The sequence below is a fragment of the Macaca nemestrina genome, chromosome 12 (assembly GCF_043159975.1).
Source record: "Macaca nemestrina isolate mMacNem1 chromosome 12, mMacNem.hap1, whole genome shotgun sequence".
In the NCBI taxonomy this organism is placed as follows: Eukaryota; Metazoa; Chordata; class Mammalia; order Primates; family Cercopithecidae; genus Macaca; species Macaca nemestrina.
The window spans coordinates 53,434,661-53,452,516 of record NC_092136.1 but is presented as its reverse complement, the minus strand read 5'-3'; the positions used below and the strand labels follow the sequence as shown (position 1 = coordinate 53,452,516).

Below are 17,856 nucleotides of genomic sequence, written 5' to 3'. Positions count from 1 at the left end.
TCAGAGGTTGGCATATCTCCTCGACTTCAGCTCTCCCTTGGGCCCTGTATTGTTGAGCCATCCCTATCTGAAACTGCCTTTCCTGGCATTTGAAGCACCACTTCGATGATGTGATAATATCTGCAAGTTGGGAAAATAAAAATGGCATTTGTTTGGCCATAATTAATGAAATATTTATGTTGCATGAGACTATGTGATAAAACCTTAGGCTTAGAGTCCTTTTGCTTCTGATTACATTTGGGTTTTTTTTTCTATGACCAGACATTCTGACGCCAGCTCTTTTACACTGAGCAGATGTCATGTAGTAAAAATGGGTGCCAGATGCTGTGAGCCGCAGAAGGGCGGTTTGTTTAAGAGCTGGCTCCAACTTTTTTGCATTCAATTACTCTGCAGAACGAACCTTACACAAGCATTTAGGTAACTCAACTAACTTCAGACATGCATTTTAATAATAGATTTTATCTCTGAATGCATTCTGAGCAACACACCATATAAATGGTGTTTAAGGAATTAATTGATTTCTGCATAATACCTTGGCTTTTTTTTTTTTTTTTTTTTTTTTAATGTGAAAAGAGAGCTGCAAAGCTCTTGGCAGGGACCCAGAAATGTAATTAACATGGAGGGCCAAATTTTCAGTTGCCCTTAGGTACTGTTGCCTCATGCTCACAGCAGGTGCAGTGAGGGGAGGGCAGGGAGGAAGGGAATGAGAGTAAGGGGGGAGGAGGAAGCAGCAGCTTTGGTTCATAAAGCAGGAAATGAAGCTAGCAGTTCATTGAGTTTTTCTGTTCCCATTTCAGACTCCAAGAACTTTCCCCTCAGAGCACAGATAACAGAGGCTTCCTCTTCTGCCTCTTCAACCTCCTCCTCCTCTGCAGATGAAGAATTTGATCCCCAGCTTTCCTTGCAGTCAAAGGTAACAACACTTGACCAGCCAAAGAGGGCCTTGGCTGGTGGGGACTGCTTACCATCCAGATTTCAGAACCAATGTGGGCTCCAGCTGCAGTGGTTTTGTTAAGAGGATCATGTTTCATTGCATCTGACAGGGTGCTCTCTTTACCTTGAACACCCAAAGAATTATCTCCTTTAAAAAAAAAAGCTTGTAGAAGTTTGCCTTTCTCAGACCCAAATTGGAGAAAAAAAAAAAAAAAAAAAAAAAAGACATATTTACTTGAAACCATTTGGTGACGGCAGCTCTTAAAGTGGGTTTAATATGTGGTCCGACAAGCAAACCATCGAAAACATTACAACAAGCAGATGCATATTTCCCTGGGGGAAGCACAGCTTCATTTAAGAAGCACTAGAGGCAGATTGCATGGAAAATGTTATGTTTATTCTAATCAGAAATATGAAATGAACCATGCAGTTTCATCTAGACATGGATACTCCAAGGATCCCTGCTGTGGAAGGGACAAGCCCCGTGCCAGCTGGGGAGACGATTGACTTCTTTTCTCAATGAACATGAATGTTTTTGGAGAACTCTTTAAACAACTCTCATATCTGTAGATTAAAAAACACAAACATTGTATATGTCTATAAATGTGTCTGTCTGTCACATACACGGAGACAGACGTCCCATAACCAAAGCCCACCATTATTTTCTTTATCCACTGAAGCTGGAGCATTTTCACTGAGACAGTAGAGTACTTGGTGGGGCAGGTGGGGGCAGGGGTTACTGAGTGGTTGGACCCAAAATGCTTCCCGGGTAGAAAGAGAAGCAGTTCACCGCTCTGGTAGTGTTTATTTTTTGGAGTAGTGAGGATCTGGGGAGGGAGGAGGAGAACCAAATTTATTTACTTACCCTCAACTTTTCCATATCTGGCATTAGGAGCTTTGGCATCATCTCAAGTCACTCTGGGGTTCCAACTCCCCATGGTCCAGTTTGAAGCAAGGCAGGAGGGATCTGGGATGTGTAGGGGGGAAGGGGAGGAGAGAGGAAGAGAGAGGGAGGGAGAAGACAGACAGACAGAGAGAGAGTTGAGAGAGAAAGATGTGTGAATTTCTCATTTCTAACAATGGTGTCCCTAATTAATTCAGTATTCAACACAAATGAATTATGTGTGTGTTGTGTTGATTTCTGTGGTTTTCTTACTGCCCCTCTCATCCCCTTGAATGACCCTGAGTTAATTCTATATTCCAATTAGGCAGAGATCCCAGCCCCAGCCATCTTGACACTCACAGAGAATAAAAGAATAGAATGGCCCAAACATATTGAAATAGCAAGACTGTGGTATCTAGGACCAGTCTCAAAATAGCTCCTTGTCGTCCTGCTGGCCCAGAACAGAGCCCGCCATCGCGTCAGCTTGCCAGGTGGTAAAGCATGCCTGCTTCACCTGGCTTCTGACCTGGCCCACTCTTACACGAAGGGAAGCTGGCAAGAAGATTTCTTTTTTCCAACCTCTCGAGGGCTCACACTGAAGGAATGAGAGGAGGTTTTCGTCCTCTGGTTTCTTTGTCTCTTCTGTCCCATACAGGTGTGTCCCCAGTCAGGTGACACAGAGCCCATGACAGCTCAAATGAACCTTTGCACAGGAAACTGGAGGTAGAATGTGTCCTCTCAGCCTCTGCCCTTTGCTTGACCCTTGTTCCCCACTGCCTTTCCTCCCACACCACCATCCAGATCTAAGAGACTACGGCAGGAAAAGACACAGCAGCTTGTCTTTGATTCTGCCAGGTTTCTGCTTCTTTTCTTCCATCGCCCTTCGCGTCTTTCCCTCTCTTCGTCATCGCCATCAGTGAGGATATAGGAACCATGCCTTGTATATGTAAGACTGTGTGAGTGTTTATTAATGAAGCATCCTTCTTTTCTGTATCAGCAACTTTTTAATAAAAGGCAACAAATGACTTTCTTTCCTCTTCTAGGTTCTGTTTTGCTGACTCTTGATAAAACAGTCAGAGTTTGATAGCTTTGCTGCTCAGAAGCACTAACACCACATGATGCTGTTGAAGCAATTCCCCCCACCTTTCGCCTGGGAACTGCATTCAGTGGTCTTTATTTGGGGGGGGGCATTGGCATTTCTTTTCTATAGTCCCACTTTAGAGTAGGTCCTTGTTGTGTCTAAATGGTATGTGGCACAAGGAAAGGCAGTATAGACTTAATGAGATGTGGATACTAGATTCAGGCTACCTGTGCCTAACTCCTGGCTCTGCCTATTAATAATTGCATCATCTTGTATAAGTTAATTTCCTCTCTGAGTTTTTTTTCCTTACCTGTAAAGTAAGTGCAATTTGAGGAATAAATGGGATGATGCGTGTGAAATAATTAGTACAGTGTCTGGCATATAGCATTTAGTAAATGTGAGGATTTATTACATAGGTTAGTATAATGGAAGCTCAAGGGGCACTTGGTAATAAATGAACTGACTCCATATAGACTAAGTTAGACAATCTCTGGATGACAGTTACCATTAATCCCCACCACCTCTCCTCTAGAGACTTTCCAGAAAGATCCTAGCTGCCCCATGAAGAATCCCCCATGCAAAAGGTCTGGAATCCCCATTCATAGTGATTGGCATTCAATCTGGTAGTCATCTCCTGTAAACAAGGATGATATGATATGGAATAATTTGAGTTCTGAGAGTAAAATTTTCTTCCAAGGATGAAGAAGATCTTTAGGATTTCAGGTCCTAAGGAGAATTCCAGAAAAATAGCCTGTAGGCACCAAGCTAGCTGCAACAATTTTTGAATTTCATAGTTATTTCTTCCAGCATTAAAAAGAAATGTCTAGCATGCTCTAATCCTCATCCTAGTATACGGAAAGTTGACGTGTATGCTCAGAGAAGGCACACGGAGTAAAAATAGCGCAATTTGAACATTTATTTTGTAGATACAGAATGTGTGTATAATATATACTCCTACACACAAAATCATAATAGATTTTAGTAAAAAGTGATAATCATGCTAATTTAAAATATAATAATATAGGTGTGCTAATAATAATAATAAAAATCATGCTCTTAGCATTTACTGAGTGTTCATCCCATGTCTCTTTCAGGTATTCTCCAAAAGGCTTAGCCTTGTTATTTCATTTAGTCCTTAGTATATCCCTACAAAGGCACTAAATTCTTCTCATTACTCTAAAGAGGGCACTGAAGTTCAGAATGTTGTGTGACATTCTGAAGCTCACACATCTCAGTTGGGATTGGATGCCAGCTTTGCCTGTCTTGTGGTCCCAGTGCTCAACCATTAGTCTCTGCTATTTCTCCCGTCAGAAGTGTCTCCTGAACTTTCCAGTATGTGGAATTAGCCACACCATCACTTCTCTTTTCTCTTTTGTCTAAAACCTGGAAGTGACACTATCAAGATCTAGACTTCTACTTTATATGCATCAATTTTTAAAAAAAAGTTTTAACAAGCACAGGTACACACACAACCTGGTGACAGTAATGCTATAATTGTATAAACAAAGTGAGGTAGGGAAGAGAAGCAATATCATGCTTCCCTCAAGCCAAAAAACATTTTCATTGGAATGATACATTTCTCCATTTCCAGGTTTAATTAGCCACTGTAGACTCAACCTAAGCACTATTTAAAGTTGTTAACTGGTTTTCATGTAGTGAAAGAGAGCATGTGTGTGTATAACTGTCTGCTTGCCTGCCTGTCTCTCTCTCCCAAGCCACTCATCCCTAGGCCATATTGTAGTACCCCTGTAAAGTATAATTCTTGTGTCATTCCTTCTCTCAGCTGAACCCAGACAGTATTCTATTATAGCAATTCCCAGCTACAGACCTACACATAGACTCCCTCCCAATACACACATAGCAGCTTCCCAGTCCAGAACCTACTAGCAACATGTGGCTACTTAAATTTACATTTCAGTTCATTAAAATTGAATAAAATTTAAAATTCAATTTCTAATCCACACTCACTTCAAGTGTCCACTAGCCACCTGGGGCTAGTGGTTTCTGTATTTTAGACAGCACAGCTATAGGTTATTTCTATCATTGCATAGAGTTCTACCAGATGTCATTATTTTAGAAGGTAAGCAGTGGCTAGGAATCATTAGTTGGAGAGGGCAGAAGCCTATAATGATACATTGTAAATTTCAACCCCATTTTTCTCTGACATATTTTTTTTTCTCTATTGGTTTTCATAGGAGAAGAAGACACTTAGAAGAAGAAAGAAGCTAGAAAAAGCAATGAAGCAGATGGTTAAGCAAGAAGAATTGAAAAGGCTCTATAAGGCTCAGGTCAGTAAATAAACTGGAGATGAGTGAGTGGGCCTGGGTCCAGGATTCTGGGACTCTGGATGGGAAAGAGGTTTGAGAGTCTGCATTGTATTAGGGAAAGCAGGCTGGAGAAAGGTCAATCTTGTTCTCTGAGGGACCAGATTTGTGGCTGTTTTAAAGAGGCTCTGGCTTAGTCTCAGTAAGACTCTGGGTCCTGGAGAGCCCGCATGTTAATCCAGCCTATTCTCAGCCACCCCTCCATCTGCAGACATGTGAGGCTGGAACAAGAGCCAACGCATGGCCTTGGGAGTCATCCCTGACGGCCACATAGCAGTGACCTTAGTTTTGTCCTCTGTGAGGACACAAACCTTCCACCAACTCCCTGACAGTGTCTTTACTAAACTGGCAGCTATTAAGGGCTGTCTCCATTTCAAGATTAGTTGAAATCATAAGTATCTAGCATTCCAGTACAGATTTCCTGGCCTGATTGCTGACTTTGAACACTTCCGCCCAAGTTGCTCAGCCACAACTCCATCACAGACAAGCAAAATGAAGCAGAAAGTCAAAGCATCCTCCATCTCTCTGAGGAACCCAAGCCTAGTCTTGAACAAGGGTTGGATTTTAGGATATACAGACTTAGAATGACCACTCATGTTAATCCAGTATACCCTCACATCCCTTTCTCCACTTAATCCCTTTATCTGGCTAATAATCCTACACATCAATTGAATGATAATTGATATCATTCAATCCACCCTCCTTTCCCCTTTCCCATGGCTGGCTTGGGAGCCACCTCTTTCACCTAGCGAATGGGGAAAGGTCACTTCTGTCCACTTGCAACCTCTAAAACAGGTTTCCTTGAAACACTGCAACTTTTCCTTCCAAGAACAAGACAAGTCTTATGATATTGATTGGCAAACTAGGCAATGCCTCTTCCTTGTATTTTCATCACAGAAAGTTATGATAAGAGAGGAATTACAATGGCCTTTTGAATCCTGCTGGCACCCATAGCAGCCATTTTGAATCTCTGAGACTTTCATCCTTAGTTGTTTTTTGTTTTATTTTTTGAGACAGAGTCTTGCTCTGTTGCCCAGGCTGGAGTACAGTGGTGTGATCTCAGCTCACTGCAACCTCTGCCTCCTGGGTTCAAGTTATTCTCTCGCCTCATACTCCCAAGTAGCTGGGATTACAGATGCCTACCACAGTGCCCAGCTAATTTTTGTATTTTTAGTAGAGATGGGTTTTCACCATGTTGGCCAGGCTGGTCTCAAACTCCTGAGCTCAAGTGATCCTCCCACCTCAGCTTCCCAAAATGCTGAGATTACTGGTGTGAGCCACCATGTCCAGCCTCATGCTTAGTTTCTAAAGAATGACCACTGTATTCATCTGCTTGGGCTGCCATAACAAAGTACCATGGACCGGGTGGCTTAAACAATAGAAACTCATTTTCCTCACGTTCTGGAGCCGAGAAGTCCAAGATCAAGGTGCTGGCAGGTTTGACACCTGGTAAGGCCTCTCTTCCTGGCTTGTAGACAGCTGCTTTCTTCACATGTCCTCACATGGTCTTTCTGTGAGTTCACATGAGCAGAGAAAAATATCTCTGGTGTCTTTTCTTCTTGTAAGGACATCAGCTGCATTGGATTAGGGTCCCAGCCCTGTGACTCCATTTCACCTTGATTACCTCCTTAAAGGCCTTATCTCCAAATATAGTCACACTGGGGGTGTGACAAACATATGTCTTTGGGGTGGGACACAATTTAGTCTCTAAGAACCAGATAGCTGTAACTGCACAATGATCATTAATAAAACCATTTAGGTGCTTCCTTTCTTTAGCAATTCTACAGCATGCCAGCAAGAGATGGATTTATAAAGATGTAATTGTCTTTAAGGGAGAGACAGGAAGAGGGCATGAAATTACGAATTATTTTAAGTAGACTTTCCATCTATTTCAGATATTATGTTGGGACTTAAGCACTCATAGCTGGGACAAGAAGAGCCAGGTGGTTGCACAGGCCCCACCCCTCCCTGCTTGGGTCTCTTTCCAGGGTTGGAGGGGTCTCGGCTGCTGTACTTGTGATTCCAGGGGAGATTTAGAAAGATGTGGGGTTAAGGAAGAAGGGAGTGAGACAGAGTAAAGTAAAACAGAGAAGGAACACAGGCATTCTGCCTGCCCAAACAACTGACAGTTCCTTGAATATACCTGTTCTGCCAGGTGCAAAGTCTGTTCTGCCAAGGGATATGCCTTTTGACAGCATGGTATTTGAAAGCAGAGAAAATGGATGGGGATGAACAAAATTTATATAGAAATGGCTTTTCCCTACTTTCCTTTGTAATATACACAGGAGATTAATAGTAAGGAAAATAAATATGTAAATGCAAACACAGTCATGACCCCAGACCTTAACAGGTGTCTATAATGAACCTAAGGAGAGGATGATGTCATCCCTAACAAGTTAAACATCTTGTGTCTCACCTTAACAACCTGCTAGTAACAAAGCCACAGTACACTTCCACAATGAAAGAACACTGGGCATCTGCCCATGGTGCAATGAAAGAACAGGTACAATTTGTAGCTAAGGACAGGAGCAGGACAATCGAAAACAGGAGCACGAAACCCCGAGAGCTGGCCCAGTTCTCTTTCTCCAAACTGACTCCTTGGGAGGTATAGGCTGGTTCTTCTTGGGAAAAATAGATTATGCAAGTACCATGTTTGCCCCCGGACCCCCTGCCCTACTCTGAACAGTGGCTGCAGCTCCAATCATTATGCCATGGCCATAGTCGGGCTGTTGGCTCCCAGGAGGCCAGGAGCCATGATGACTGCTCACCTCACCCAACAACCTCTATCTTGGAGGACATCTGTGATTGGCCTTGTCTAAGGAGACTGTTTTAATGTCTACTTAGGGGCCAGTTGAACATACACACAGATTCCTTGCTTTATGTTGCATGCTAAGGAAGGGAAACATCAGGGTATAGTTGTCTGGGATTCAGAGGTCCTTGCCTAGTTACTCAAGGCAGGACCATCACAAGTGAAAGGGACTCTTTCTCTTGGAAAGTAATTGACAGAATCGGCCCCTCTTGGGACTCTATGTGGAAAGTCCTTGTGTGACATCTGATCCTGGTGTTGCAGGCCATCCAGAGGCAGCTGGAGGAGGTGGAGGAGCTGCAGAGGGCTTCTGAGATCCAGGGTGTGAGGCTGGAGAAGGCGTTGCGAGGAGAAGCAGGTACGGCATCCCAGCAGATCCAGAGCAGTGGGCGTGGTCTGAGAATAGTACTAGTCTAACCATCTGAGGAAAACAGACCTTGTCACCTGCTGGGGAGCTGTTAGCATGGACATATGGTGCTAAATCCACAACTGCTGCACACTTTAAACATCAAACTATTGCTTCTCAGCCTTTTGGCCAAGATCAAATGTAAAAATCAAACTAGTGGCCCAATTTGAAATTCCCAGGAGCATTGGTCAGCCCGTGGACCTTGTAACTGTGCTTCTGTTCAGCCCTACCTCTCCACTGGCTAACACGAATGTTCTTTGTAATTCAGGGATTAAAATAAATTCAGGAGAAATATATGGGTATTGGAGCAGTGTTGGTAGTAATTCAAAGCCCAGAGTGAGTCAATGTCCTGGTTTTTCCTTTACTACCTGTATGACCTTGGGCCAGTCACGTTATAAACCTTTATACTTTTTCATTTTCTCATCTAAAATGGGGACAATAGTGGTTTTCTCCTTTATAGAACTGATATAAGGATTAAAGAAGAAATTATATATGATGCTTAAGTTAACACATTGCCTGGCCCAAGGTAAAGCAATAAGTGGTAACTATTCCAGTAATAGCTTCAGATTCTTAGATTCAAACAGAACTCATCTGGTGAAGACCTACTATACATTAGACATTAAAACACTGGGTCTGTAACAATGAGTGTGAAGCAGTTCCTACCTTGAGAAGTTTATAGTCCATTGAGAGACACACATAGGTAAAGAGGTAAGCCACAATACAGTATGACGAATGCTATGATAGGAACAAGAATTAGGTGCAATGTGAACAGAAGCAAGAAGTGCCTAAGTGATCTTGGGGCAAGGGGAGCCAGCGGGCAAGGCTTCTGGGAAGGGGTGATCTATACGATGAGAACCTGAGAAGGAACAAGAGTTAACCAGTGAAGAGGAGATTGTTCTGGCAGAGGGAACAGTGCCTGCAAAGGTCAAATGTGAAAAGACATGAAATATCTTCACAAATGAGCCAGTGAATGGGTTTTCAGGTAAGGAATGGCTTAAATCTACATTTTCAGAAATCTTCCAGTAGGTGTGTGGCTCATGAATTGGGGGGCCCTAAGAGTTTGTTGGGGGTATTGTCTCTTTAATTTTATAATGTGATGTCTTCAGCCTTCAGCATTTGGGATATAAAAGGTGAAAAACCAAGCACTGAAATAATGTGCAATAATATAAATAACAGGTTACTTGTTACTTAACAAGTGAAACATTAGGATTTCAATTCTTTAAAAGTCCAGTTATGTCACAGCGATGACACTAGCAGGTGCAGACCCAGATTTCCTGAGGCCTGGAGTTCGTGCAAAGTCACGTGTGTAAAATTGTGAGGGCTGCTTCCAGAACCTTGCAAAGACCCATCCAAGTGAGGGATCCTGGGGTTTCGGTTTCATTAACTGCATGGTTAATTTAGGACTAGATTTCAGGGAAATGCTAGAGTCAGACTTTACCTCTTCTGTGCCTCAGTTTTCTTGTTGGTAAATTGGGAGTGATAATAATAGTTACTTGTATTTGTGGTGAGGATTAGCTAAAATAATTTATGTAATATTCATAGACCAGTGTCTGGCTTGGAGCAGATGATTAACCAATACCTGTTTGCTTTTTCACTAAAATGCGCTGGATTTCCTTGCAAAGATGACCCAAATTTGCTCATTAGAAGTAGGCTTATTACAGGCTGGGCACGGTAGATGCCTGTAATTCCAGCACTTTGGGAGGCCGAGACGGGCGGATCACGAGGTCAGGAGATCGAGACCATCCTGGCTAACATGGTGAAACCCCGTCTCTACTAAAAATACAAAAAATTAGCTGGGCATGGTGGCGGGCGCCTGTAGTCCCAGCTAACTTAGGAGGCTGAGGCAGGAGAATGGCGTGAACCCGGGAGGCAGAGCTTGCAGTGAGCTGAGATCGCACCAGTGCACTCCAGCCCAGGCAACAGAGCGAGACTCCGTCTCCAGAAAAAAAAAAAAAAAAGTAGGCTTCTTACAAATATAAAGAGTTTCTTGCTGCCTGGACTGAGAGTCACTGTCCATCTCTACAGCTGCTGTGGGGCTTTCGGTAGAATGAACTGCCCTTGTTTGGTGGTTTGGTCATATTCCCAGTCCAGAAGGCTCTGGTTCTCGTCTTTGAGAATCTGCTGATCTCAGTGAGAGTGTTAGAAAGGAAAAGGAAAAACCAGAAAAGCCAGAGTATGCTTCAGTTTGCCGCCAGCAACATACGCCAAGAAGCGGCATGGTGGAAAGTGGGGAGCTGTGGGTGACAACAAGTCCTGTGTTCAAATTCTGTTCCACTCCACTTAGGCTGAATAGTCCTGGGAAAATCACTTACCCTCTCTGGCCCTAGATTTCTTATCTGAAAAATGAAGATACTAATCTCCATATTACCAGGTCATTTTGAGAATTAGGGGTGTTGATAGGCAAAGTCTCTGCCAGAGTATTGACTACGTTGTAGGCATTCAGTAAACACTACTCACATCATTTTACAAAATATTACTAAGTATCCACACACATCTTCTTTTAAAGAATTGTCTAATTTTTACTGCTTGAAATTTAAATGAGAGAAACCAAAATTGTAAAGCATCTTCTGAAAATCTTCCTCATCCCCAAATATGAAAAAAAAAAAAAAAGAAAAGAAAAGAAAAGAGAGAGCTATTTTGAGTTATAGCAAAAGAAATCTGGCCAGCTTGTGATGTTTCAGAGGTGTGCCAAGCCAGCCAGAAGATGGATTCCATTCATTCCCTTTATATCCTTGGTAATTTAATTCCCCTGTTAAGTTTATGGGCCTTTTTCCCTTGATTGTCCTTGTGTGGGTGATAGATGCAGATCAACAAGGGGTTGGAGACTAAAAGAGTCAAGTCACGGAGAGTGGCCTCAAAACCAATTCGAAGTTTTGCAAACCAGGCACCAAAATTAATATACTCTAACTTGTAATAACATTTGTGCAATAATAATATTCCTTGGTGGTTTAGTATTCTATTCAGTCCCTCTAAGAGATTGCCCTGTTGCTTAATGAATGACCAATGCTTATTAGGTTAAGTTGTATTTGAGCTGGCCTGTGCTGCTCCGGTTCAAGTGATTTAATGGGAATTATTTAATAGGTATTATTAGGATAATTAGAAAATGATCACAGTTAGGCAATAATATTGAGCTATAAAGGTTGTGAATAACCAAATTTAGAGACAGACCTGAAAACATGAGTAGTCTGCGACAGTTATGCAAGGCTCCTCTGATAATTATGTAGGCTGCCTGAAAGGGGCTTTTGTTCTGGGAGTTATTCATTAGGCGGGCATTGAATTAGAGGAACATGCGGGGGTGCGGGATGGAGGGCAATGATGGCTGATGAGCAAAATGAGGCTTTGATGAGCTCCTCATTGTCGTGACAACAATTCCTGCTTTCTTTTTTCCCAGCAGTCAGAAATAAGCTCTCCCGCCCCCAGGAAGGGTTTTTCCCCATTTTGTCAAGGAAAGGGAAACAAAAGAAAACAAAAATCTAACAATCCACCCCAGATGACAAATCGTTATGTTTTGCAGGACGTGGTGGAGTGAGTGTGTGTGTGTGTGTGTGTGTGTGTGTGTGTGTGTGTGTCTGTGAGATGTCTTTGACAGAGGGAAGAAAGTCCCCTCTTGGTCCTAGCTGGCCAGGTGAAGGACCAGGATATGCAGTAACCTGATTCCTGGGGGCCCTACCATCTTCTGGAAAGAGGCCAAGCCCAGCTCTGCAGCCACTTAGACTCTTGTTGGTTGAGGCACTGTTTGTTACCTGCTGGCTTGTTGCTTGTCAATATGATGATCAGTGTTACCTACTAGGGCCATGGAATACCACAATCTAGCAAGAGACCACCATTCAAATTTAAGTGGTCTGGATAACACAACCTGGGCTTTCCTTCAATACCTGGAATCTGATGAAAACTGAGTAACTTCGAAGGAGAAAGGGTTTCTCCCCAGGGGAGGTGAATAAGAATAATTATTCCCTTATAACTTTACCAGCTTTGGGGAAGATTTACCAGCTAGTTGTCTGCATGGAACTTCTCGCCTTTTTTGGAGCCAGATGGTTTCTACTTCCTGGAGATTGAGGGGTTTACCAAGGAAAATTAGGATGTGCAAGGTGCCAGCAGGTGGCAGCAGGAGCACACATTTTGTGAGAAATGCCAGCAAAAGCCTCACCAGAACCAGGGAAGTAGTTGGGCTTAGACTCCATGGTTTTCGCTGCTGCTGAGGACCCGAGGAATAAAAGTTCCTGGAGAATGTACAGTGAGGTGTCCTGGACAGAGCACAGGCATTAGAGTCAGACCCTCCTGAGTCTGAATCCCAATGTAGTCCTTATACAATTATTTACTTTTCTGCCAGATTTTCTCATCTGTAAAATTGAATGAATAATACCAACCTCACAGGGGTGATATGAAGAAAAGATTAAGTGAAATAATGTTAGTAAAGCACCCAAAAAAGGACCTGAAATACAAATAGGTATTCAAAAATATTTCTTCTCTTTTCTTTTATATCCCTGTTATTATAAAACACAGCTGGATGGTCAATGACTTCTCAAATTGTATTTATTTGTTCATCCATCCACATTCATTTATAACTATACTCCCTAAAAGAGATTTAAGCTGGTTTCTATAAATATTTGTAATACATGAATTTTGCATGCCTGGTCCAAACAAGGATCTCCATGAGGACTCGTTATCACTCCCACACCCCCGCCACCACCGCCCCCCCCCAAAAAACAGCAATGCAATAAAAGCTGTTCAACAAAGATAGCAGACTATGGGTTTTGAGGCATGCCTCTCTGACACTCTGCCACAATTTGGGAATGGGTTTTAGGAAATAGATATTCTTTAGGTTTCCTTCCATAACTATTTGTTCTCAAAAGGTACTGGAAGGCAGTGGGTTAAAGGTTGTACCCTTTCATCCATCATTAGACATGGCTGGTTACTGTGTATTCATAAATCAGCAGAGCAGGGGAAGGGTTGAGATCTTCTGTGATTCTAAAGGAGTCTCTCTAAATACAGGTAGCCATGAACACAGAAACACAGATAATATTATTTTGTCACATAATATAGTGGGATATTGTCAGAAAAGGACACCAACCTTATAGATAATGGCTAGGAGTAATAAGACTTCAAAGTGGATGATTAAGCATGCAAGGAATTTGGGTTGTTTGCCACAATGTTATAGGTGCAGAAAGTAAACAACAAAATTCAGTACATCAGAGCAAGAGAGTTTATTATTCACAGCATAGCAAACAGCAGGAGCATCAGCACGGAAGCCCAAGTTGCCCTGTCCCCAGGTCCCATGGTGTGACATGATGAGCCCAGATAGCAAGCCCAGATGACACCTGTGCATGCAGTGAGTTGTCCCATAGCTAGGGAGCCCCAGCAAAAGGACTCAGCAGCTTTTATAGCAAGCAGTAAATGAGCCATTTCCCCTTTCCCAGGAAGCAAGTAGTTGTGCAGTAGTCACACGGTAGTATCCTGACCCACTTCTCGGAATTCTCTACCTGATTAGTTAGAGGAATGGCTCAGGTTCAGAGGATGGTAGGGCCTTGCAGTTTGGCTCACTCAGCAAAGATGTACAGGAACACTCCTAGTCTATGGAAGACTGGCTCACTCAACAAATACCAACAGTCCACTTGCTATGTATTCGCCTCTGTTTCCAGCTTCACTGGCCACTCAGTAGGAAGTCCATGGCCTCATTGCAAGCCAAATATTGAACAAACTAATAAGAGACTAAAGCTGACCCTCTTAAGTTGTTTTTTAAAAACAAGACAGAAGACAGAAATAAAGAAGAAATGGAAAGGGCAGATGCAACCACAGATACAGCAAAGATTCAAAAAGATAAAAGAATATAATGAACACTTAATCCCATTAATTTTTAAATCTGGCAATCTAAGGGTGATTTTACAACTACCATATTGAAAAATTAAAGAGGAAAATCTTATGGTCTTTTCAATAGAAGAAGGAAAATCATTTGACACAATTTAACATCCATTTGCTAAAAACTTTTAGCAAAAACAAAAAAAAAAACACGATGGAGCAGAATAGAACTTTCTTAATTGAAACATATCATCCAAAACCATGCAGCAAACATCACTGTTAAATAGAAGCATTTCTTCAAAAATCGGTAATAAAATAATGTTGCCTACTCTTAAGTCTTCTATTTAACATCGTGCAGGAGATCCCAACCAGTGTGGTAAGACAAGGCAGAGAAAGGCAAAAGGTTTGGAAAGACAGAAAAAAAATTTTTGTTATTTCTGGATGCTATGATCGTCTATTTGAAAAAACCCCCAAAATGTACAAGTAAACTATTAAACATAATAAGGACCTAAATAACAGTGACTGGATATAAGCTCAAACTAGAAAAATTAATTGCATTTTAATATCTCAGCATGAAACACCTAGAAAATGAAGTAACAAAGATATCACTTATGTTAGCATCAAAAATATAAGGTACCTAGTCTAGCAAAAAACATGTACTATCTTATGGAGCCAATTTTAATACTTTGCGGAAAGTCACCAGAGGACCCAAACATAATCTCATATATATGAAAAGTTGATATAAGCCAGCAATAGCACTAGAGATCACAGGAAGTAAGTGATTCTGAGACAATTGGTTTCCATAGAGGAAAAAACGAAATTGAGTCTTGTTTTGTACCATACAAACAAATCAATTCCATAAAGATTAAGGACTTTAATGTGAAAATTGAAACTTGAGATGTTAAGAATTTTTTTTTACCTCAAGTGTTAGTCAATAGATACTATAAAGGAAATGAAAAGCCACTCATTTGGAAAATATACAGTCACACTCTGTTATCCACAGAGGATTTGTTCCAGAATCCCTGAAGGTACCAAAATTTGAGGATGCTCAAGTCCCTGATTAAAATGGCATAGTCACTGCATATAACCTGTGCATGTCCTGTCGCATACTTGAAATCTTCTCTAGATTACTTATAATACTGAATACAATGTAAATGTTGTGTAAATAGTTTTTATACCATATTGTTTAGGGAATAATGACAAGAAAAAAAAGGTCTGTGTATGTTCAGTATAGACACAACCATCCTTTTTTTTCTCCAGAATATTTTCAATCCACAATTGGTTAAATCTGAGGATGTAGAAGGCTCAGATATAGACGGTCAACTGTGTTTGCAAAAAAATATAACCAAAAAAGAGTCAGCATTCTAGAATATTTCCACTCTTATGAATCAGTAAGAAATAGGCAAACAACCATATAAATATAGACAAATGGCATAAATATACTCTTCACAGAAGAATGCTAAATGTCTAACAAACCTAGGAAAAAGACAGGAAAATACAAATAATTCAGACTATAGTAAGAAATTATTGAAAACTATTAAATTATTAGAACTTTAAAAATCTGATAATACTAAGTACTTGGCAAGGGTAAGGGACAAGGGGTGTTCTTATTCAATGTTAGTGGGAGCATAAATTGTCACAACACTTTGGAAAACAATTTGGCTTTAGGCTGTAAAGTTGAATATGTGCATACCCTACAATTTAAGAATTTCATTCCTGATATATATTCCAGAGAAACTCTTACCCTCATGGCCAAAAAGACACATAGAAGAATGCTCATAATAGCAGAACTCGTAAGAACAACTCAGATATCCATTAACAGGAAAATGAATAATTTGTGGTATAGTCATACAACTGAATATTATATATACAGCAGTGAAAATGAATCAGTCACATGGATGCATTTTTACAACATAATTTTGAATTTAAAACAAGCAAGTTGTGGAAGAATACATACAGTGTAATACAATTTCAATAAAGCCCAAAGTCAAGAAAAATTAATTATTTTGTTTCTAAAAAATATACAGTTTAAAACAAAACAAAAAAAGTAATTTAAAAGGGGAAGATTAGAATTTTTATTTTTCAGCTGCATGCTCTGACTCCCAGAACAGAATTGTGAGCTAGCTACTAGCATCCTGGGCTTGTCAAGACTGAATGAGGCCAGATCCATAGCACAGCTTTCTGGATGATCATCATTCTATGTAAGGAGCCTGTGGGAGGCAGACATACCCAAAGCTCCAGGTATGAAGGTTGGTAGAGACTTGAATGAAACAGGTCTGTGCATGAGCTCCAGAGTGGAGTGCTGACCAGAGACCAGAGAACCAAAGGCAGGGACCAAAACCCAGCCAGTCCAGGGGAGAGGCCCTGCACACTGCTATTGAGAGTTCCTGCCCCACTTTCTCTAAAGCCCCTTGAAGGCCCCTAGATCATCAGTGAGGATGAAGAGTACATCAACAAAATTGCAGCGAACACTGAATTAGGACTTCTCACAGATTCTAAGGAGGTGCAAAATCACATCAAAAGAGATAGATAGTTATGAACCACACGGCAAAACAAGACCCAACTTGGAAAAAAAAAACACACACCAATACATAATCGGAGAAGCCTTCAGCATTACCTACAAAAAAAAAAAGGTTAAAAACAAAAAACAAAAAAAAAGACATGAGTCTAAAGAACAAATAGATCATTTTTTCTCTCTACTACTATCCATTCCAAAAAATGTTATTGGCCTGGCACAGTGGCTCATGCCTCTAATCCCAGCACTTTGGGAGGCCAAAACAGGTGGATCGCCTGAGGTCAGGAGTTCAAGACCAGCCTGGCCAACGTGACGAAACCCTATCTCTACTAAAAATATAAAAATTAGCTGAGCTTGGTGGTGCATGCCTGTAGTCCCAGCTACTCAGAGGCTGAAGAAAAGAATTACTTGAACCTGGGAGGTGGATGCTGTGGTGAGCCAAAATTGCACCACTGCACTCTAGCCTGGGCATCAGAGCAAGACTCTGTCTTAAAAAAAAAAAAAAAAAAAAAAGAAACGAAAAAAGTTGTTGACCTTTACATGCCAGTCACCCTAGGGTAGGTAGGGACTAAGATTTACCAGTCTTGGTGGTTGGGAGTGACATAGTGTGCTTTGCAATTTTGAGAGCACTGTTGGGCAAAAGTGAGCCAATATAAATGACTCTATTAATAAAAAGTCATTTTGTGTTGGGTTTTGATCATTTCACCTCAGCAAGTGGGATATTTACATTTCTCACAGGAAAAATCATGTGATGAGGACACAGGAACAATTGAAGAGCCAGTTGACAGTGGACCCAGGCAGAGGGTGAGAGGAAGAAAGGGCTGGAGAACTGGGCCATTCTATTCACAGCCAGTGGCTGCTTGCCTTTTGGCTGCACCATTGCAGCTGCATCCTGGTTCCTAACTGGTCATGAGAGTCCCCTGAAAGGGTTTTCCATGCACCAGCAGCTATGGGACCAGATGGAGATGTGGATAAGCAAACCATCGCATAGGTACCAGGTGTTCGTGTCTTCCCAAGAAGTGCAGATGATCCACACAGCCACATGACCTTTTCATGTACATGAAGCCAAAAAAAAAAAGTATTATTTATGAGTTTCTGTTAACTTCACGTTA

The 17,856-nt window shown here is 41.4% G+C and overlaps 1 protein-coding gene across 19 annotated transcripts in view; it reads left to right on the top strand.

Annotated features, from left to right (window-relative positions):
* The window catches only part of LOC105486894 (microtubule associated monooxygenase, calponin and LIM domain containing 2), a 260,006-nt gene that overhangs the window by 224,581 nt on the left and 17,569 nt on the right, over window positions 1-17,856 (top strand). For all 19 annotated transcript variants that reach the window (XM_011749977.2, XM_011749981.3, XM_011749980.2 and 16 more), the window contains 3 exons: window positions 798-913; window positions 5,093-5,185; window positions 8,292-8,385. In XM_011749977.2, the coding sequence (XP_011748279.2) occupies window positions 798-913; window positions 5,093-5,185; window positions 8,292-8,385 (303 nt within the window). The remainder of the gene's footprint in view (window positions 1-797; window positions 914-5,092; window positions 5,186-8,291; window positions 8,386-17,856) is intronic.